Here is a 23,442-nt window from a genome sequence, read left to right as displayed (position 1 = left end):
CTGGGCCCGTGAGCCATGGCCGCTGAGCCTGCATGTCCAGAGCCTGTGCTCTGCAATGGGAGAGGCCACGACAATGAGAGGACCGCGTACCACAAAAAAAAAGAAAAGAAAAAGAAAGCTGGAGTAGCAATACTCATATCAGATAAAATAGACTCTAAAATACAGAATGTTACAAGAGACAAGGAAGAACACTACATAATGATCTAGGGATCAATCCAAGAAGAAGATATAACAATTATAAATATTTATGCACCCAACATAGAAGCACCTTAATACATAAGGCAAATGCTAACAGCTATAAAAGAGGAAGACGACAGTAACACAATAACATTTGGGGACTTTAACACCTCATTTACACCAATGGACAGATCATCCAAACAGAAAATTAATAAGGAAACACAAGCTTTAAATGACACAATAGACCAGATAGATTTAATTGATATTTGTAGGACATTCCATCCAAAAACAGCAGATTACATGTTCTTCCCAAGTGCACAAGGAACATTCTCCAGGACAGATCACATCTTGGGTCACAAACGAAGCCTCAGTAAATTTAAGAAAATTGAAATCATATCAAACATCTTTTCTGACCACAATACTATGAGATTAGAAATAAATTACAGGGAAAAAATGTAAAAAACACAAGCACATGGAGGCTAAACAATATGTTACTAAATAACCAAGCGATCACTGAAGAAATCAAAGAGGAAGTCAAAAAATACCTAGAGACAAATTACAACGAAAACACAACGATCCAAAACCTATGGGATGCAGCAAAAGCAGTTTTAAGAGGGAAGTTTATAGCAATACAATCCTACGTCAAGAAACAAGAAAAATCTCAAATAAACAATCTAACCTTACACCTAAAGGAACTATAGAAAGAAGAACAAAAAAAAAAAGCCCAAGTTAGAAGGAAAGAAATCATAAAGATCAGAGCAGAAATAAATGAAACAGAAACAAAGAAAACAGGAGCAAAGATCAATAAAACTAAAAGCTGGTTCTTTGAGAAGATAAACAAAATTGATAAACCTTTAGACATACTCATCAAGAAAAAGAGGGAGAGGACTCAAATCAATAAAATTAGAAATGAAAAAGGAGAAGTTACAACAGACACCACAGAAATACAAAGCATCCTAAGAGACTACTACAAGCAACTTTATGCCAATAAAATGGACAATTGGAAGAAATGGACAAATTCTTAGAAAGGTATAACCTTCCGAGACTGAACCAGGAAGAAATAGAAAATATGAACAGAACAATCACAAGTAATGAAATTGAAACTGTGATTAAAAATCTTCCAACAGGGCTTCCCTGGTGGCGCAGTGGTCGAGAGTCCACCGGCTGATGCAGGGGACATGGGTTCGTGCCCTGGTCCGGGAAAATCCCATGTGCCGCGGAGTGGCTGGGCCTGTGAGCCATGGCCGCTGAGCCTGCACGTCCGGAGCCTGTGCTCCTCAACGGGAGAGGCCACAACAGTGAGAGGCCCACGTACCGCAAAAAAAAAAAATCTTCCAACAAACAGAAGCCCAGGACCAGATGGCTTCACAGGTGAATTCCATCAAACATTTAGAGAAGAGCTAACACCCATACTTCTCAGACTCTTCCAGAAATTTGCAGAGGAAGGAACACTCCCAAACTCATTCTACAAGGCTACCATCACCCTGATACCAAAACCAGATAGAGATACTACAAAAAAAGAAAATTACAGACCAATATCACTGATGAATATAGATGCAAAAATCTTCAACAAAATACTAGCAAACAGAATCCAGCAACAGATTAAAAGGATCATACACCATGATCAAGTGGGATTTATCCCAGGGATGCAAGGATTCTTCAGTATATGCAAATCAATCAATGTGATACACCATATTAACAAAGTGAAGAATAAAACTATATAATCATCTCAATAGATGCAGAAAAAGCTTTTGACAAAATTCAACACCCATTTTTGATAAAAACTCTCCAGAAAGTGGGCATAGAGGGAACCTACCTCAACATAAAAAAGGCCATATACAACAAACCCAAATCAAACATCATTCTCAATGGTGAAAAACTGAATCCATTTCCTCTAAGATCAAGAACAAGACAAGGATGTCCACTCTCTCACCACTAGTATTCAACATAGTTTTGGAAGTTGTAGCCACAGCAATTAGAGAAGAAAAAGAAAGAAAAGGGATCCAAATTGGAAAAGAAGAAGTAAAACTGTCACTGTTTTCAGATGACATGATACTATACATAGAGAATCCTAAAGATGCCACCAGAAAACTACTAAGAGGTAAGCAATGAATTTGCTAAAGTTGCAGGATACAAAATTAATGCACAGAAATCTCTTGCATTCCTATATGCTAACAACGAAAGATCGGACAGAGAAATTAAGGAAACAATACCATTCACTATTGCAAAAAAAAGAATAAAATACCTAGGAATAAACCTACTTAAGGAGGTAAATGACCTGTACTCAGAAAACTGTAAGACTGATGAAAGAAATCAAAGATGACACAAACAGATGTTCTTGGATTGGAATAATCAATATTGTGAAAATGACTATACTACCCAAAGCAATCTACAGATTCAGTGCAATCCCTGTCAAATTACCAATGGCATTTTTTACAGAACTAGAACGAAAAATCTTAAAATTTGTATGGAGACACAAAAGACCCCAAATAGCCAAAGCAACCTTGAGGGGAAAATTTGGAGCTGGAAGAATCAGACTCCCTGAGTTCAGACTCTACTACAAAGCTACAGTAATCAAGACAATATGGTACTGGCACAAAAACAGAAATATAGATCAATGGAACAGGAGAGAAAGCCCAGAGATAAGCTCACGCACCTATGGTCAAGTAATCTATGACAAAGGAGGCAAGAATATACAATGGAGAGAAGACAGTCTCTTCAACAAGTGGTGCTGGGAAAACTGGACAGCTACATGTAAAAGAATGAAATTAGAACACTCGCTAACACCATACACAAAAATAAACTCAAAATGCATTAAAGACCTAAATGTAAGACAGGCCATTATAAAACTCTTAGAGGAAAACATAGGAAGAACACTCTTTGACATAAATCACAGCAAGATCCTTTTTGATCCACCTCCTAGAGAAATGGAAATAAAAACAAAAATAAACAAATGGTACCAAATGAAACTTAAAAGCTTTTGCACAGCAAAGGAAACCATAAACAAGATGAAAAGACAACCCTCAGAATGGGAGAAAATATTTGCAAACAAATCAACAGACAAAGGATTAATCTCTAAAATATATAAACAGCTCATGCAGCTCAATATTAAAAAAGCAAACAACCCAATCAAAAAATGGGCAGAAGGGGGCTTCCCTGATGGCACAGTGGTTGAGAGTCTGCCTGCCGCTGCAGGGGACATGGGTACGTGCCCTGGTCCAGGAGGATCCCACATGCCACGGAGCAGCTGGGCCCGTGAGCCATGGCTGCTGAGCCTGCACGTCTGGAGACTGTGCTCCGCAATGGGAGGGGCCGTGGCAGTGAGAGGCCCACGTACTGCAAAAAAAAAAAAAAAATGGGCAGAAGACGTAAATAGACATCTCTCCAAAGAAGACATACAGATGGCCAAGAAGCACATGAAAAGCTGCTCAACATCACTAATTATTAGAGAAATGCAAATCAAAACTACAATGAAGTATCACCTCATACCAGTTAGAATGGGCATCATAAGAAAATCTACAAATAACAAATGCTGGAAAGGGAAATGTGGAGAAAAGGGAGCCCTCTTGCCCTGTAGGTGGGAATGTAAACTGATACAGCCACTATGGAGAACAGTATGGAGGTTCCCTAAAAAACTAAAAATAGAATTACCATATGACCTAGCAATCCCACTACTGGGCATATGCCCAGAGAAAGCCATAATTCAAAAAGACCCATGCACCCCAGTGTTCACTGCAGCACTATTTACAATAGTCAGGTCATGGAAGCAACCTAAATGCCCATCAACAGACGAATAGATAAGAAGTGGTACATATATACAATGGAATATTACTCAACCGTAAAAAGGAAGAACATTGGGTCATTTGTAGAGACGTGGATGGACCTAGAGACTGTCGTACAGAGTGAAGTAAGTCAGAAAGAGAAAAGCAAATATCGTGTATTAACGCGTATACGTGGAATCTAGAAAAATGGTATAGATGAACCTGTTTGCAAGGCAGAGGTAAAGACACAGACATAGAGAACAAACGTATGGACACCAAGGGGGGAAAGTGGGGGCGGGTGGTGGTGGTGTAATGAATTGGGAGATTGGGATTGACATGTATACACTAATATGTGTAAAATCGATAACTAATAAGAACCTGCTGTATAAAAAATAAATAAATACAATAAAATTTAAAAATAATATATGGTGGCTGGAAAAGTTTATAAATTACACATGAGTCTTGCATTTATATTTCTCTTGGAAGGAACTGCTCTAAACACAGCATGGCGCCTAATCTTTAGCACAACCCAGTGCAGTGGTGCTAGTCTCAGTTCCCTTTTACAGAGATAACGCTCAAGCCCTGAGATGTTAAGAAATTTGCCCAAAGACACACAGCCAGTAAGAAGAGGAAAAAAACCTAGGGAGTTCAAGAGTAGCAGCAGAACCATGAATATGGCTTGAACTGGGACAGTGGCAGGGAGATAGGGAAAATGAGCAGATGGAAATCCATTCTTAGGTAGAAATACTTGCCGCCAAGGACTGTGTGTGAGGAGCAGTGACGAGGAGGAAAGGATGACTCCAGTGTGTGGCCTGAAGCATAGAAGCATTTGGGTCACAGGGCCTGAGTGACACAGGGAAAGAGACGCAGGTGTATAATGTTCAATCCCAACTTTTCCGTTTACTGACTGTCTTATCCAGAAGTTATGTCCCCTTTCAGGACTCAATTTCCACAATTGGAAAATGGGAATAATAGAACCTATCATAACAGAGTTGTCATGAAAAGAAACAGGAAGATGTATATAGAAGTGCTGCATATGTGTTTGTTGGGTAGTTGTTTAAAAAGAGAGACGGGTTTCAGGAACCTGAAACACTCCTGTCCTCTGCTCTCCTGTCATTTCCCAGGCTGCTCAATCAATGATTAGCTCCCGGGCCACCTCCCCTGAGAAGCACATCAAAGAAAGCACCAGTGGAATGGCTTCTGTCTCCCAGGGAGGCCGCCTAACTAGGGTCACAGCCCCTTTCTCACCCGAGGAGCTGGGCCAGGGCCATAAAGCCGGACAAACTCTCACAATGTCAGGTCAGCCCTAGGCAGAGATCCAAGATGCGGAGCCCATCTGGGTTCTTCTTCCCACCCCACAAGGGTCAGGATTCCTGGTGCAGAGGCCCACAGATGCTCAGCCATATACCTTCAGGGGCAAACTCAGCCTCCTCTCAGAGAGTGTCTTCACTGTGCCAGGACAGAACCCTCCCAATCCTGTCCAACGCCACTATATTCTATGAGAATGGTGCCCCCTGGAGTTGTGTAGCAAGACCTCTGTGAATCAAAGCCAATTGCTGGCTGCCTACTCTTCGTCCTACAAAGCCCAGGCAGATCTGAGAAACAGGTGAAGGGTGTTTTGAGAGCTGTCTCCATCCCTTCTGTAATCCCAGGCAGGAGCCTGCCCTGAATCCTGCTTTTCCTTACATATTGCAGTCGCAGACGGAAGGAGATCTGAACTGAATGAAGGGCCCTTCCACCATCCTGCCCTGGCCTCGATCCTGACCTTGGTACAGTAAGTTGACGTTCCTATCTGTCACTCCCGTTAGATTGGGCAGGGTAGATCTTGCTCTAGTCTGGTCCATGGTGCTTAGTGAATGTTTGTTGAATGAATAAGTCCGTCTCTGCTAAGATATCTACCAGTAATTGTTTCCCACAGAGATGGTTGTATTATAACAGCTCGTTCTTTAAAACCAAGACAACTTCAAGAGAGCCAAAGGACTGACCACGGTACTGATGGTATATACCTGCCATGACCTTAGGGAAAAGGAGCCTTTTCAGTGCTTCTCAGCTGATACCAAGTAGGCAACATTCTACTGCTAATGCTTGCCCCAGCCTCCCTGTAAAAGGTTTCAGGTTGGCTGGATAGAGCCCCTTGGAGGGGGCTTTCCAGCCGGACTCCCTGACAGAATTCTCTGTTACAAGGCTGACTTTTCTAACATCTCCATCCAACTTCAATATCCAGGCCTGGGATATCAGGGCCTCACTTTCCACACCTTCTGAAGGACCCTCACCTCCTGATTAATTGTCATGGGGCTTTTCCACGTCTCCGATTTCTGAATGTTTGCGAACAATATCATTTCTCAGCTGGGTGGAGTTTAGGGTGAGGTGATTAAGGCACTCGCCTCAGGTGTAAAATTTAAGGGGCACCAAAAAACTCAGTAATTAAGATAAACCATATTTGGATACAATCATTAAAAAAATCAAAACTAATGCAAAATAATCCATGATGAACAAACTATCAAAAGAAAACATTTTAAAGATTACATTAAGTATTATTTATCTCGATTACTGAGTTTTTTGGTGCCCCCTGAAATTGTGTGCTGAGGTGAGTACCTCACTGAGTTCAGTCAGGCTAGTTTCAGTCTCTCCAGAGTGGAGTGTCCTAACCTCAGCTCCCGTCTCTAACTGCTGCTGGCTTTAGTACAGACTGTAACTTGTGAGAACTGGCTTGAAGGAGATTAGTAGGATGGTGATTGGTCTGGGGCCCATTTACAGCCGTCCGAGAGCTATGCAAACAGATAAGCAGGGGGCCAAGTCTATTGTTCCGGAGTTCCCACCGGCCTTGAATGGCCCTTGGGCTCTGTGGTCTGGTGATCAGAGGTGTAAAGGTTTCTGAACAATTCTAGGCCTTTGATATGGTTGCCAACACTCGCATTTTTCATTCTGGGAACAGTGCCACCCAGGGCCACAACCCCCCTCCTCCACCTAAGCGAAGAAGTGCCTGCTGGTGGCGGTATGGGACAGGTCCTGCGAGGGCAAGGGTCAGGAGGACAGAGCAAAGGGTCAGGAGGATGGAGCAAAGGGTCAGGAGGACGGAGCAGTGTCTCTTATCCTGGCTGCCTGTTCTTTTCCCTCTGGTACACGCTGACCTCCCCACCCTTTTGCACTTTCAAAACCTGTGCTTATCTTATTCCTCTGTACGCCTCGGCCAATGCAAACACACATCTCTGCTCCTCCCTGTGGAGGAGCTGTCCCAGCACTTCCCAGTATGTAAAGATTTCCCTTGAGCTAATTCAGAACTTGGCCCTGGCTCTGTGCTGACGTCCTGACCCCACTGAGGTTTCTTTTTTCAAAAATGCGAGAGTGAGCTCTCTTGTTCTGGAAGCAGGGAGACACAGCCTCAAGTTCCTCTAATGATGCCTTTAGAACTCTCTTCTGAAGAACTGGGGCAACAAATTCGTCAACAAAGTTCTTCTGGGGGAGGCACCCTGTGGGGATGCCCCCCAGAAGAGGCGGTATCTGTGCCAATTTGACTGCTGTTTTGGAGGAGCACAGGTGAAGGAGAGGTAGTTTCCACTAGGCAAAATATTTTTTCCACTTCCTGTTCTTTGCTATTTTGCTTTCTTCCGGAGTTAAACCACCGGAGTTTCAGAATCAGATGCAACTTACGGTGAAGGCCTGCCACATGGCCTCTATTCCCCAGAATCTGGTGACCCAACTAGATTCCACGAGGCCAATCAAAGGGCAAGCTTTTGCAATAGCAGAACTCACTGTCCTGAAATCAGGCTCTTAAGAGTAAGCCTGGATCTCGTGAGGTCTTTCTTCCTAACGCTGACCTGAGGGAGATGGGCATTTTTATCTGGGAAGAGGTCTGCGTACTTCCACTTCAGCCCCGACATCTCCCTAGGAATGACTAGGGGTTTTCTTTCGCCATCATCTGGCCCCTCTGAGAAAGCAAGGAAATGCAGCAGAGGGCCTGGGGGAACCCCTTCAACGAGAGCCTGACAGCAGATCAGCCTCTTCGAACCGGAGGTGTGGGCGTGTGTTATGTTGCTGCGCAACCAGAGGCAAGCAAGCAGCAAACCGCAGAAGGCAGAGCCCGTTACCGAGGGGGAGTTTGAAGCACCTCGTGACCCCCCAGGGACTGGACCCAGCTAGATCAAGGGAAAAGGCGGCCTCCAAAAGTCCTCAGTGACGCAGAGGAAGTCAGGGGAAACAGTCAGAGGCTAGTCACCACTGACTCACAGTCTGAACGGTAGAGCAGGAACGAGCTGCCAGCGGCAGGCGCTCGGACCCCTGGCTTTACAGATACAGGAGCCGGAAGCCGGAAAGGAACCGATTGGGATCCCACTGCCGGGGTCCGAGCCAGAACCACCGCCCTTATGGCCTTCTGTTTGTTTAGCTTTAACAATTTGCAGACTCTCTCATGTGCTTTAGTTTCATCTGATCCTGAACTAAGAGCAAATATTTATCCTTCAAGGGAGAGGCCAAATGAGAACTGCTTTATTTCCTCATGTGAGAGGGGAAGAGTACGTTTCTAATGGAAGTCTTCCCAGGATTAAATGAGTTAATTATTTTGGGGATTCAAGAGGATATAATAAAGGACACCCCCTCATCCCTTACAAAGCTCTAATTTAGGGATGGGCATAAAGAAATCAAACAAATGGGATCAAAATACCAACTTTATCCTGATAGGTTTTATATGGGAGTCAGTGGTTTATACGTGTGGGTAAGTGAACCCCAGAATTAGGCAGGGTACCCACACAGGCTGGAGCAGTCCTCCCAGGTGGGAACTGTCCCTGTAAACCACGCATCACGGGAGAAGAGCGCCAATAGAGGCTCTAAGGGAGGCTGGCTGGCAAGAGAAGGAAGACAGAGAGAGGCTGAGCTATGCATTTGGGGTCCGTACTCCCCACACTCACCACTGAGAAGCTGCTTCTCCTCCCCTTCCCGTCCTCCTGTCCCTCCCCACTGTTGGGGAGGAGTGAGTCAAGGAAAAGGGCGAGGTCAGAAATCTGCCAGAAGAGCTTCCCCCGTGCGGAAGGAAACATCAGAGGTGAGCAATAAGTTTTTCCAACCTAACGTGTAAACACTTAGTACTTGGTACAACAGTAAGTGCTCCATAAAAGTTAGCTGTTACTATTATTATTCTGACTGTAGCCTGTCAGTCATACCAGAGACTGCCTTACCCTCATCGGTGTGACTTCTCTGATTGTATCTGCCCTTATTAGATGTGTGAGCTTGAGTATGTTACTTAACATCCCTAAACTTCAGTGTCTGCCTCTATAATAAAAATAGTACCTACCCTATAACTGGGGGGAACTACATGATTTAAGTGGAAAAGACTTAGCACGATGCCTGGAGCATAGTAAATATTCAATGTATGGTGACTAGTGCTGTTATAAAAAGAACCTGGGAGTCCAGAGCAAAATAAATGCAAAATTAAGACTGAGGCATTATTGATTTAGAGGAGGCATGTAAAGGAAAGTCTGGCTACTGTCTGTTAGAATTAGAGCAGTTGCTCCCATTGGATCTACAATCTGGACACCTAAGAGTGAATACCTGGAAGTATTGCCAAACCTTTTGGGCCTTTTCCCATCACTTTCTGTACAAGGAGGAGAAAGTCTCAGTCTGGTGTTGACCTTGGGAAGAGGATGATATTCTTTTTGCGGAGCGCAGGCTCCGGACGCGCAGGCTCAGCAGCCATGGCTCACGGGCCCAGCCGCTCCGCGGCATGTGGGATCTTCCGGACCGGGGCACGAACCCGTGTCCCCTGCATCGGCAGGTGGACTCTCAACCACTGTGCCACCAGGGAAGCCCAAGATGATGATATTCTTGAAGCTGTGAGCTCCTTGAGAAGGATGAGTAAGTGCTGTTTTATGTGTTGACTGAAATGGCTTCAGCCAGTCACAAGATCTAAGGGCCACTGTCTGAGCTCCAGGAGGATAGAAACTGAGGTTGTCTTATTCACTGCTTTGTCTTTAGCACCTAGCATGGTGTCTGACACATAGCAAACATTTATTAAATATTTGGTAAATAAGTAAGTGAACTGGAAGGTTGCTCTCCACACGAGTGATGGGGAGATGGTACCTAAGATGTGGTCTGACTCCTCGTCCAGATCTAAGGAATGCTGAACGAGAAACATTCCTACAATCCCTGACTTTGTTTGGTCTTACTTAGGGGAGGAAGGAGGGAGGGGGAGGAGACTAAGTTGCAGAACTAGAGATTGCTGCTTTTTTTCTTCAAAACCGCAATGGGTGTTATTTTGAATATAGGGGCTTGAGTTATTCATGCTAAGGAGTTCCTATACCAAATGAGATAAGAAAGAGTGGAAGATGGAATATCTTAGCAATCAGGGTAAACTATACCAACAGCTCACTTTGAGACAGGGATGGATGTAGGACACTGGCAGATTTAATGAGATTTCATCCTAAAGTCTCAGACACTCAAAGAAGCTATCAGCACACTTTATATAATAGCACAAGACTGGAAGCAACACAAATGTCCATCTATAAGGGACATCTACACAATCGAGTATTGTGCAGTTGTAAAAAAAGAAGTGGCTCTGTGTATCAACATGATCTCTGGGATACCTTGTTAAGTGAAAAAAAGCAAGATGCAGAACAGTGTGTAGAGAATATTACTATATCTGAAAAAGGGAAATGAAACTACTTATATGTATTTGCCTTTTTTAAAGGAAATATAAACCAAATACTGGTAAAATTGGTTATCTGTAAGGAGAGGGGGGGATGGAGTGAAGGGGAGAGAAGTAAGACACTAGACTTCTGTCAGTGTACTTTATCTTGTAGGTTTGACTTTGGAACCATGTCTATGCTTTAAATAATTATAAAGCAAAATTTAATAAAGCAAAATTTAGTAAAAGGGTTAAAAAAAAGAAATTCCTAAAGATTGAGAGTAAATAAAACAAATGAATCTAATTGTGTATCGAATTAGTGGCAACTATACAGAAAGGAATTATTTCTAATAACTTCATATATTAAATTGACTCTATCCCTACTATGATACATCCTAAAGATAAAAAGGAACTGTGTCTTAGTTTGCTAGGGCTGCTATAACAAAGTACCACAGGCTGGGTGGCTTACACAACAAAAATTTATTTCTTCACAGTTCTGGAAGCTGGAAGTCTTAAGATCAAGGACTCAGCAGGGTCAGTTTCTTCCAAGGCTCCTCTCCTGGGTGTGTCAATGGCTGTCTTCACCCTGTATCTTCACACAGTCTTTTGTGCATGTCTCTGTCCTAATCTCCTCTTCTTATAACAAGACCATTCATAGGATAAGGACCCACCCTAATGAACTCACTTAACCTTAATTACCCCTTGGAAGACCCTATCTCCAAATACAGTCACATTCTGAGGTACTTCAGCATATTAATTTGGAGGCACACAGTTCAACCCATAACAAACTGTAAAGAAATTTAAAACTATATTCCATATAGCAGTAGTAATATTGGTATTGTGGTGTGTGTACAGTTTTTTAGCCCCAGCTAAGGCCCCAGACACCTTGAAGCAAAGATAAACCATACCTGTTTTCCTTCCCAAATTCCTGACCCGTAAAATCACGAGCAAAATTAAAAAGTTATTTAAGCTGCTGAGTTAAGGGATAATTTGTTATGCAACAATAGTAACCATGAGAGGGCAGACAGCAGAAGCAAGAACTACAATCCTGCAGCCTGTGGAACAAAAACCACATTCACAGAAAGATAGGCAAGATGAAAAGGCAGAGGGCTATGTACCAGATGAAGGAACAAGATAAAATCCCAGAAAAACAACTAAATGAAGTGGAGATAGGCAATCTTCCAGAAAAAGAATTCAGAATGATGATAGTGAAGATGATCCAGGACAGAATGGAGGCAAAGATCGAGAAGATGCAAGAAATGTTTAACAAAGACCTAGAATTAAAGAAAAAACACCTCGAAGATTTAAAGAAAAAACAAACAGAGATGAACAATACAATAACTGAAATGAAAACTACACTAGAAGGAATCAGTAGCAGAATAACTGAGGCAGAAGAACGGATAAGTGACCTGGAAGACAGAATGGTGGAATGCACTGCCACGGAACAGAATAAAGAAAAAAGAATGAAAAGAAATGAAGATAGCCTAAGAGACCTCTGGGACAACATTAAACGCAACAACGTTCGCATTATATGCATCCCAGAAGGAGAAGAGAGAGAGAAATACCCAAGAAAATATTTCCCATGTTAGGGAAGTCAAAAAGTTCCCTAACAGGGAAAGGAAATAGCCACCCAAGTCCAGAAAGCGCAGAGAGTCCCAGGCAGGATAAACCCAAGGAGAAACACGTCTAGACACACAGTAATCAATTTGGCAAAAATTAAAGACAAAGAAAAATTTCTGAAAGCAACAAGGGAAAAATGACACATAATATATAAGGGAACTCCCATAAGGTTAACAGCTGCTTTCTCGGCAGAAACTCTACAAGCCAGAAGGGAGTGGCATGATATACTTAAAGTGATGAAAGGGAAGAACCTACAACCAAGATTACTCTACCTGGCAAGGATCTCATTCAGATTCGACAGAGAAATCAAAAGCTTTACAGACAAGCAAAAGCTAAGAGAATTCAGCACTACCAAACCAGCTCTACAACAAATGCTAAAGGAACTTCTCTAGGCAGGAAACACAAGAGAAGAAAAGGACCTACAATAACAAACCCATAACAATTAAGAAAATGGTCATAGGAACATACATATCAATAATTACCTTAAACGTGAATGGATTAAATGCTCCAACCAAAAGACACAGGCTCGCTGAATAGATACAAAAACAAGACCCATACATATGCTGTCTACAAGAGACCTATGTCAGACCTAGGGACAGATACAGACTGAAAGTGAGGGGATAGAAAAAGATATTCCATGCAAATGGAAATGAAAAGAAAGCTGGAGTAGCAATACTCATATCAGATAAAATAGACTCTAACATAAAGAATGTTACAAGAGACAAGGAAGGACACTACATAATGATCAAGGGATCAATCCAAGAAGAAGATATGACAATTATAAATATATATGCACCTAACATAGGAGCACCTCAATATATAAGGCAACTGCTAACAGCTATAAAAGAGGAAAGCAGCAGTAACACAATAATAGTGGGGGACTTTAACACCTCATTTACACCAATGGACAGATCATCCAAACAGAAAATTAATAAGGAAACACAAGCTTTAAATGACACGGTAGACCAGATAGATTTAATTGATATATATAGGACATTCCATCCAAAAACAGCAGATTACACTTTCTTCTCAAGTGCACACGGAACATTCTCCAGGATAGATCACATCTTGGGTCACAAATCAAGCCTCAGTAAATTTAAGAAAACTGAAATAATATCAAGCATCTTTTCTGACCACAATGCTATGAGATTAGAAATAAATTACAGGGAAAAATACACTAATGATGAAAATTCTGAAAGAGAAATTAAGGAAACACTCCCATTTACCACTGCAACAAAAAGAATAAAATACCTAGGAATAAATCTACCTAGGGAGACAAAAGACCTGTATGCAGAAACTATAAGACACTGATGAAAAAAATTAAAGATAATACAAATGGAGAGATATACCATGTTCTTGGATTGGAAGAATCAACATTGTGAACATGACTATACTACCCAGAGCAATCTACAGATTCAATGCAATCCCTATCAAATTACCAATGGCATTTTTTATAGAAATAGAACAAAAAATCTTAAAATTTGTATGGAGACACAAAAGACCCCGAATAGCCAAAGCAATCTTGAGAAACAAAAACGGAGCTGGAGGAATCAGACCCCCTGACTTCATACTATACTACAAAGCTACAGTAATTAAGACAATATGGTACTGGCACAAAAACAGAAATATAGATCAATGCAACAGGATAGAAAGCCCAGAGATAAACTCATGCACCTATGGTAACTAATCTATGACAAAGGAGGCAAGGATATACAATGGAGAAAAGACAGTCTCTTCTGGGAAAACTGGAGAGCTACATGTAAAAGAATGAAATTAGAACACTCCCTAACACCATACACAAAAATAAACTCAAAATGGATTCGAGACCTAAATGTAAGACTGGACACTATAAAACTCTTAGAGGAAAACATAGGAAGAATACTCTTTGACATAAATCACAGCCAGATCTTTTTTGATCCACCTCCTAGAGTAATGGAAATAAAAACAAAAATAAATAAGTGGGACCTAATGAAACTTAAAAGCTTTTGAAAAGCAAAGGAAACTACAAACAAGGCAAAAAGGCAGCCCTCAGAATGGGAGAAAATATTTGCAAACGAATCAACAGGCAAAGGATTAATCTCCTAAATATAAAAACAGCTCATGCAGCTCAATATTGAAAAAACAACCCAATCAAAAAATGGGCAGAAGACCTAAACAGACATTTCTCCAAAGAAGACATACAGATGACCAAGAAGCACATGAAAAGCTGCTCAACATCACTAATTATTAGAGAAATGCAAATCAAAACTACGAGGTATCACGTCACACCAGTTAGAATGGGCATCATCAGAAAACCTACAAACAACAAATGCTGGAAAGGGAAATGTGGAGAAAAGGGAACCCTCTTGCACTGTAGGTGGGAATGTAAATTGATATAGCCACTATGGAGAACAGTATGGAGGGTCCTTAAAAAACTAAAAATAGAAGCACCATATGGCCCAGCAAGCCCACTACTGGGCATATACCCTGAGAAAACCATAATTCAAAAAGAGACGTACCACAATATTCACTGCAGCACTATTTACAATAGCCAGGTCATGGAAGCAGCCTAAATGCCCATCGACAGATGAATGGATAAAGAAGATATGGTACATATATACAATGGAATATTACTCAGCCATAAAAAGGAACGAAATTGTGTCATTTGTTGAGACATGGATGGATCTAGATAGAGACTGTCATACAGAGTGAAGTAAGTCAGAAAGAGAAAAACAAACATCATGTATTAACGCATATATGTGGAACCTAGAAAAATGGTACAGATGAACCAGTTTGCAGGGCAGAAATAGAGACACAGATGTAGAGAACAAACGTATGGACACCAAGCGGGGAAAGTGGCAGGGGAGTGGTGGTGGTGTGATGAACTGGGAGATTGGGATTGACATATATACACTAATATGTATAAAATGGATAACTAATAAGAACCTGCTGTATAAAAATAAATAAATAAAATAAAATTCAAAAGTTAAAAAAAACCCAACAACAATAGTAACCATAACAGAAGCATTTTTGTCCCCACCCCCTACCAAAAATAAGCCATTGTGGGGCAGAGGGTGGGAGGTGGGGGGCAGGGATTGAATTTTGTCAAGGCTCTAGATATGACTCTACCTACCAGTTTGCAGGAGTATGGAACATGTTAGGGGAATACGATGCCACAGAAATAAAATCAGAAAAGTCCAGAATGTGGAAATCTCTGCAGGACAAATAATCTGGCTTTTTCAAAAACAACAACAACAAAAAGTTGCAAAAAAAAAAAAAAAAAGTTGAAGGAACAGGAAGAAAGAAAGGGAATTGGTTGGTTAAAAATCTTGAGAGACAGATCAACCAAATTTGAAGTGTGGGCTTTGGATCCTGATTCAGACAGACCTAAACAAAAATATTATTTATGATACGATTGGGAACATATGAATACTTACGGGATATTTGATGGTATTAAAATTATGGTTAATCTTTTCAAGTTTGATAATGTGATTGTGGTTATATTTGTCCTGTTTTCTTTTGTTTTAATTGTCTTTATCAAAGAGATAGATGCTGAGGAATATGGATGAAATGAGGTAATGTGTGGGTTTTTTGTCAAAATGATCATGTGTGTTGTGGAAATTGGGGATATAGGGAGTGGAAGGATATAGGTGAAACGTGATTAGTCATGGATTGATAATTTTTTAAGCAGGGTGACGAGTGCACAGGAGCTTATTTTACTGTTTTTTCTAATGTTGTATGTTTGAAAATGTCCATAATCAAAAGGGTTGTTGTTGCTTTTTTTTTTTTGAGCAGAAAACTTTATCCTTCAAAAGATTTGAAGGTATAATTTACGTAACAAGCATTTCATGCAACATTAATTGAACACTTCCTGTGTGCCAAGCACTAAGCTAAACTCTGGGGCTGCAGAAATGGATCAATCATGGTACTGCCTCCTTGAAGCTAGCCCATGGTCTAGTGGCCAAGCAAGCATGTACACTATAAGAAGAAAAAACTTGCTAAGTACTGCAAAAAAGGAATGGTCTGTCTGTCTAGGACAGAGTTTCAACAAAGAGTTCATCTTCAACAAATCCATTCCCACCGACCCTGACTTCGATGCTTGACTCAGCATTTACAGCCGGGTCCCCCAAGGCCTAGCATAATATAAGTTTGAACTTGTGTAGAAAGTACGACCTCAAAATATTTGAAAAACCCCATGTGTTATGATATGACTGCAGCTTTCCCAGCGTTACAGAGGGGCTCAACTTCATGTATCTACTTCATGCTTGTCTTAGTCAGCTCGGGCTGCCACGACAAAATACCAAAGATGGGTGGCTGAAACAAAAGACATTTATTTCTCACTGTTGTGGAGGCTGAGTTCAAGATCAGGTTGTCAGCAGAATCAGTTCCTGATGACAACCCTCTTCCTTGATCAAAAGTAGCAGCCTGCTGGCTGTGTCCTCACATAGGGAGAAGGAGTGAGTACCTGGGTGTCTCTTCTCCAATCCCATCATGAGGGCCCCAGTCTCATGCTCTCGCCTAAAAGCAGTTATCTCCTAAAGATTTCATCTCCAAATATCATTGCCTGGGGGTTAGGGCTTCATCATGGGCATTTGGGAGGGATACAGTCAGTCCATAGCAGTGGTCTACTTCAGTGTATCTTTATGGTATGGGCCATAGACCCAACTGCATCAGCATCACCTGTTGAGCTTTTGAAAAATATTCAGGGGCTTCCCTGGTGGCGCAGTGGCTGGGAGTCTGCCTGCCGATGCAGGGGACACGGGTTCGTGCCCTGGTCCGGGAAGATCCCACATGCCGCAGAGCGGATAGGCCTGTGAGCCATGGCCGCTGAGCCTGCGCATCAGGAGCCTGTGCTCTGCAACGGGAGAGGCCTCAGCAGTGAGAGGCCCGCGTACCACACACACACAAAAAAAATTCAATCAGAAACCTTTCCCCAGATTTGGTAGATCTGAGCTGGGCCCTAGCATCTGACTTTTTAATAACCTCCTGGTCAATGTCTCAAGCATGCTAGGTGAGAACCACTGACTTAGAAATGGCCAGTCCATTAGGGGTGGCCACATCTGGGGGGAGGGGCAACTTAAACATTAAATTTCATAAGGTCAGTATTTCCATCCCCCAATTTCTACTTTCTAATTTTTTTAATTTAATTTTTATTGGAATATAGTTGATTTACAATGTTGTGTTAATTTCTGGTGTACAGCAAAGTGAATCCATTATACATATACCTATATCCACCCATTTTTAGATTCTATTCCCATATAGGTCATTACAGAGTATTGAGTAGAGTTCCCTGTGCTATACAGCAGGTTCTTATTACTTATATATTTTACATACAGTAGTGTGTATATGTCAATCCCAATCTCCCAATTTATCCCTCCTCCCCCCACCTCCTTTCCCCCTTGGTAAGCACAAGTGTGTTTTCTACATCTGTGACTCTATTTCTGTTTTGTAAATAGGTTAATTTGTACCATTTTTTTTAGATTTCACTATATCTAAATATCATATGATATCATATGATATTTGTCTTTGTCTGATTTACTTCACTCAATATGACAATCACTAGGTCCATCCATGTTGCTGCAAATGGCATTAATTTGTTCATTTTTATGGCTTAGAAATATTCCATTGTATATATATATATATATATATATATATATATATATCCCACATCTTCTTTATCCATTCTTCCATCAGTGGACATTTAGGTTGCTTCCATGTCCTGGATATTGTAAATAGTGCTGCAATGAACATTGGGGTGCATGTATCTTTTCAAATTATGGTTTTCTCCAAATATATGCCCAGGAGTAGGATTGCTGGATCATATGGTAGCTGTATTTTAATTTTGTAAGGAAGCTCTATATTGTTCTCCATAGTATACTGTTCTCTGTAGTGGCTGTATCAATTTACATTCCCACCAACAGTGCAGGAGGGTTCCCTTTTCTGCACACCCTCTCCAGCATTTATTGTTTGTAAATTTTTTGATGATGACCATTCTAACTGGTGTAAAGTGTTACCTCATTTTAGTTCTGATTTGCATTTCTCTAATAATTAGTGATGTAGAGCAGCTTTTCATGTGCCTCTTGGCAATCTGCATGTCTTCTTTGGAGAGATGTCTATTTAGGTCTTCCACCCATTTTTTGATTGGGTTGTTAGTTGTTTTTTTTTTTTTTATATTAAGCTCCATGAGCTGTTTGTATATTTTGGAGATTAATCCCCTGTTGGTCGCTTTGTTTGCAAATACTTTCTCCCATTCTGAGGGTTGTCTTTTCGTCTTGTTTATGGTTTCCTTTGCTGTGCAAAAGATTTTTAGTTTCTTTAGGTCCCATTTGTTTCTTTTTGTTTTTATTTCCATTTCTCTAGGAGGTGGGTCAAAAAGGATCTTGCTGTAATTTATGTCATAGAGTGTTCTGCCTATGTTTTCCTCTAAGAGTTTTATAGTGTCTGGTCTACATTTAGGTCGTTAATCCATTTGGAGTTTATTTTTGTATACAGTGTTAGTGAGTGTTCCAATTTCATTCTTTTACATGTGGCTGTCCAGTTTTCCCAGCATCACTTATTGAAGAGGCTGTCTTTTCTCCATTGTATATTCTTGCCTCCTTTATCAAACATAAGATGACCATATGTGTGTGGGGTTATCTCTGGGCTTTCTCTCCTGTTCCATGGATCTATATTTCTGTTTTTGTGCTGGTACCATACTGTTTTGATTGCTGTAGCTTTGTAGTATAGTCTGAAGTCAGCGAGCCTGATTCCTCCAGCTCCATATTTCTTTCTCACAATTGCTTTGGCTATTCAGGGTCTTTTGTGTTTCCATACAAATTATTAAATATTTTGTTCTAATTCTGTGAAAAATGCTGTTGGTAATTTGATAGGGATTGTACTGAATCTGTAGATTACTTTGGGTAGTATAGTCATTTTCACAATATTGATTCTTCCAATCCAAGAACATGGTATATTTCTCCTTCTGTTTGTGTCATCTTTGATTTCTTTCATCAGTGTTTTATAGTTTTCTGAGTATAATCCTTTTGCCTCCTTAGGTAGGTTTATTCCTAGGTATTTTATGCTTTTTGATGTGATGGTAAATGGGATCGTTTCCTTAATTTCTCTTTCTGCTCTTTCATTATTAGTGTATAGGAATGCAAGAGATTTCTGTGCATTAATTTTGTATCCTGCAAGTTTACCATATTAATTGATGAGCTCTAGTAGTTTTCTGGTAGCATCTTTAGGATTTCCTATGTATAGTATCACGTCATCTGCAAACAATGGCAGTTTTACTTCTTCTTTTCCAATTTGGATTCCTTTTCTTTCTTTTTCTTCTCTGATTGCCATGGTTAGGACTTCCAAAACTATGTTGAATAAAAGTGGAGAGAGTGGACATCCCTGTCTTATTCCTAATCTTAGAGGAAATGGTTTCAGTTTTTCACCATTGAGAATGATGTTTGCTGTGGGTTTGTCATATATGGCTTTTTGGTTTGTCATATATGGCTTTTTTTATGTTGAGGTATGTTCCCTCTGTGCCTACTTTCTGGAGTGTTTTTATCATAAATGGGTGTTGAATTACTTTCTAATTTTGATTTTGGATTTAGCGTGTGTTTCTTTTGCTTTTGTAGTTCGACTGATTACTGACAAACTTCCTCACTCTGGGTCCCAGGACCCAAACTTCTCTCCTGAGCAGGTACTAATTCTTCCACTTATCATAATATCCCACTTCTGAACATATTCACTATTTTGTACTCATCTTAGTTAATTCAACTTATGCCTACATTATTTTCTTTGGCTGTAGCACTTCAGAAAGCAGCATGAAGTTTTGGGGATTTTTTTTTTTCCTTCCCAGAATTAGAAAACGCTTCTTCAACACAGGACCTTAGTATTTTCTTTCCTGGTCTTTCAACTTCATTTAACACCTCTGCACCCACCCAAGAAAAAGAAAACTTTCTAGACTCTTTCAACGGATTACACACATGACTCATTAAAATATACATTCCTTATAAAACTGTGACTTTGCTTTAGTTCACAAAATGTGAACTAAATGTCAACACATTTCATGGGATTAATTTCTAAAACACTTTTGGGTCTTGGGATGGGTTTCAAGAAGCTACAGTTAACTATTGATTAGTTGCAAGTTGATTTTTTAACTTGTTAAAAATTTCACTTCTTCTGCCTGTTTCACCGTTGCCTGCCTGTATTTGGCTTCCCAGCTTCAAACCGCCAACCTAAAATGATAGAGTTCTGTGTCCCCTGTGTGCCAGACACAGTGAATAACAGTATAGAAGGAAAATACACATTCCCCACCTTCAAGATTAAAACGCAGATGGGGAGAGAAGAAATCATGAGGGATTATAAGAACAGTATAAGGCAGTTTATACAGTAATGACCCTGCTCCAGGTTTTTCCTTTTTTAGAATCTATATTAGTCTGCTAGCTTAACTGACTAGATAAACTGAGTGATTTGTTTTCTTCATTCCTCTGACCAGGCATGGGCTATCAGGGAAGGCAAACGGCATTTTCTCAGGGGCCTATGAAGTAACTTGAGATTTGTATAAATTTTCAGGAAAGAGAGGGAGTAGTCATGGTCTTGTGTTGCTGAAACTTTTGCGCAAAAGCTTAGGCATCATCGGAGTTCTTTATGGAGAGAGGATTTGACTTCCAGGCAGTGCTTGGAACAGGCCACCGTCAGGGACATTCTCCACCCTCCTCCCCGTTCTCTCTCACTTCAGTCATTGCTGTTATGTAAACTCAGTCATTTTTTCCCTTCCAGCTCAGGTTTCCTCATCTGGGCAGTACCTTTTTCCAGTGGGCTGGCCTTCTGTAACCTCTACAGGGAGCTTTGTCACAAACACAGGTCCTGATTCACCTCGTGTACCAGCCAAAGAATTCTTAAACTCTTATGTTTAAGAGCTCATTTCTTAAAAAAAAAAAAAAAAAAAAAAAGAAAGAAAAAAAAAAAAGAACTCATTTCTTTTTAAGCAATGTTTTATAATTATCAGACTCTGAGAAAGGAAAATCATACCCCAGGACCCAGAGAGAGGCGATCTGAGAGCAGGCTAGTGAGTGTTTCCTTTGTTTTAAATAGCTAGCTGGTCTCACCATTTCAAAGCGCTGACTTCAATTCTCAGCACTTCCTTCTTGGAATCTGCCAAGTGCACAACATCGTAGGACAGCACGAGCTGGGTCTTTGGTCCTCAGGTCAGGCTCTGATACTGTGCACATTTGATTTTATACCCTCTGCCCCCTCTTCTTATTCAATCAGGACATAGACATAAAATGCCTATTTCATATTTACCGAATTCCCCTTGCGAAGAGAATTGCAAGTGGTAAGAGAGTTAATTTCCCAAGAAATACATCTTAAAGGGTGCAGCTGGACTCCAGGAGGTTTGCCACCTGGCCTGCCCGACGGAGCTGTTCAGTGGGCTCTTCATGTGATCGCAAGTGCCTTGTCCATTAAACACTCCTTGAGATTTCTTTTGACCGTAAATCAAATTTACACGGAATCCAGGATTTCCATCTGTTTAGTGCTGCTAGAAACTCAGAATTTCTGACTTTCTTACTGCTTAGATGCTTGTTTGCCTGTTGCACTGAGATGAGCCATGTGACCAGTATCTCTGGGAAGTGAATGTTTGGGTCCGGTTATCTTGTCATCATGACAAGATGAAAACTAATTTTATGTTTGTAAAAATTGGTCAGAGCCACATACTATATGATTCTATTTATATGAAATCTCCAGAATAGGTACATGCATAGGTACAGAAAGTAGATTAGTGGCTGCCTAGGTCTGGGAAGTTTGCGGGGAGGGGAGGAGTCAGAGTGGCTGTATATGGGTTTGGGGTTTGTTTGGGGGGTGATGAAATGTTCCAAAATTCTTTGTGGTGATGGTTGCACAACTCTGTGAATATACTAAAAACCACTGAGTCACACATTTTAAACGGGTGAATGGTATGAAACATGAATTATATGTCAGTAAAACAGGAAATACACAGGCAGCATTGGGGAGGGTGTATACACGAACTTGTTCCAGTGAAGGAGACAGACTACCGGGCATCACTGAAGGAGCAGTCTGGTCTCCTATCCTATTTACCCCGACAGTATAAACAGTTTCTATTTGGGGCCTTTTTTATAGTCTTATTACAGTTAGTGAGCAACAGTTAAAAACCACAGTGAGGACTTGGTTACAGCTTTCCTTGTTTTCCATCAACAATAAACATGACTAATGTCACCAAGGCTCAACTCAACCACATGCGTGGATTCAGGAAGTTTTGCACTCACACTGGGGGCTACTGGGCCTGACCAGCTGGAGATTTGGCTCCTTGGAGAGGCAGTTGTTGGCTAAACTTGGGCTCTGGAGCCAAGATGTTGGTGAAGGCTGGGAAATTGTCTTCCTCTGACCTGGGGGTGAAAGGTTGCTGTGGCAGGAAACCTGAGGGCAGAGAATTCTCTGGCTTGTTGTGGGCATACAGGCTGGGAAATCATGAGAAGAGCAGATTTTTTTTTTTTTTAAGATTTATTTATTTATTTATTTACTTTGGCTGCGTTGGATCTTCGTTGCTGCGTGCGGGCTTTCTCCAGTTGCGGCGAGCGGGGGCCCCTGCCCGCCGCGGTGCACGGGCCTCTCACTGCAGTGGCCTCTCCTGCTGCAGAGCACGGGCTCTAGGTGCATGGGCCTCAGCAGCTGCGGCACGCGGGCTCAGTAGTTGTGGCTCGGGGGCTCTAGAGCACAGGCTCAGCAGTTGTGGCGCATGGGCTCAGCCGCTCCGCGGCATGTGGGATCCTCCCGGACCAGGGCCCGAACCCGCGTCCCTTGCGTTGGCAGGCGGACTCCCAACCACTGTGCCACTAGGGAAGCCCAGAAGAGCAGATTTTGAGCCCAACGTTCCTCTAATTAACTTCCAGCCCAGCACCCCTCTTCCACCTCCACCCCTCCCCTTCACTGACCTCCAAGGGAAACCATACCCGATCAGGGGCACAGGCCGGGGAAACCTGTGATGAAGTGACTGCACCAGAGAAAGGATGCAGCAAGAGCAAAGAATATGAGATAATTCTCCCCTGTCACTTAGTAACAAGGGTCTATGATGGTTAATTTTGTGTGTCAACTTTGCTGGGCCACAGTGCCCAGATATTTGGTCCAACATTATTCTGGCTGTTCCTGTGTTTTTGGATGAGATTTACATTAAATCAGTGGACTCTGAATAAAGCAGATTGCCCTCCATGATGTGGGTGGGCCTCATGCAACCAACGGAAGGCCTAAATAGAACAAAAGGCTGACCTTCCTGCAGCAAGAGGGAATTCTGCCAGCAGA

The 23,442-nt window shown here is 41.5% G+C and overlaps 2 protein-coding genes across 3 annotated transcripts in view; one reads left to right on the top strand and one right to left on the bottom strand.

Annotated features, from left to right (window-relative positions):
- The window catches only part of LOC307191844 (uncharacterized protein), a 98,923-nt gene that overhangs the window by 36,553 nt on the left and 38,928 nt on the right, over positions 1 to 23,442 (bottom strand). The window lies entirely within an intron of this gene.
- The window catches only part of LHFPL3 (LHFPL tetraspan subfamily member 3), a 599,911-nt gene that overhangs the window by 558,490 nt on the left and 17,979 nt on the right, over positions 1 to 23,442 (top strand). Inside the window, exon 3 of one of the 2 annotated variants that reach the window (XM_079932083.1) lies at positions 5,634 to 5,712. In XM_079932083.1, coding sequence (XP_079788209.1) covers positions 5,634 to 5,712 — 79 coding nt within the window. Of the gene's footprint in view, positions 1 to 5,633; positions 5,724 to 23,442 lie in introns of those variants that run through there. The other variant, XM_079932084.1, reaches the window with a different exon arrangement.

This window comes from Stenella coeruleoalba (assembly GCF_951394435.1).
Source record: "Stenella coeruleoalba genome assembly, chromosome: 9".
In the NCBI taxonomy this organism is placed as follows: Eukaryota; Metazoa; Chordata; class Mammalia; order Artiodactyla; family Delphinidae; genus Stenella; species Stenella coeruleoalba.
This window is presented reverse-complemented; position numbering and strand designations above follow the sequence as displayed.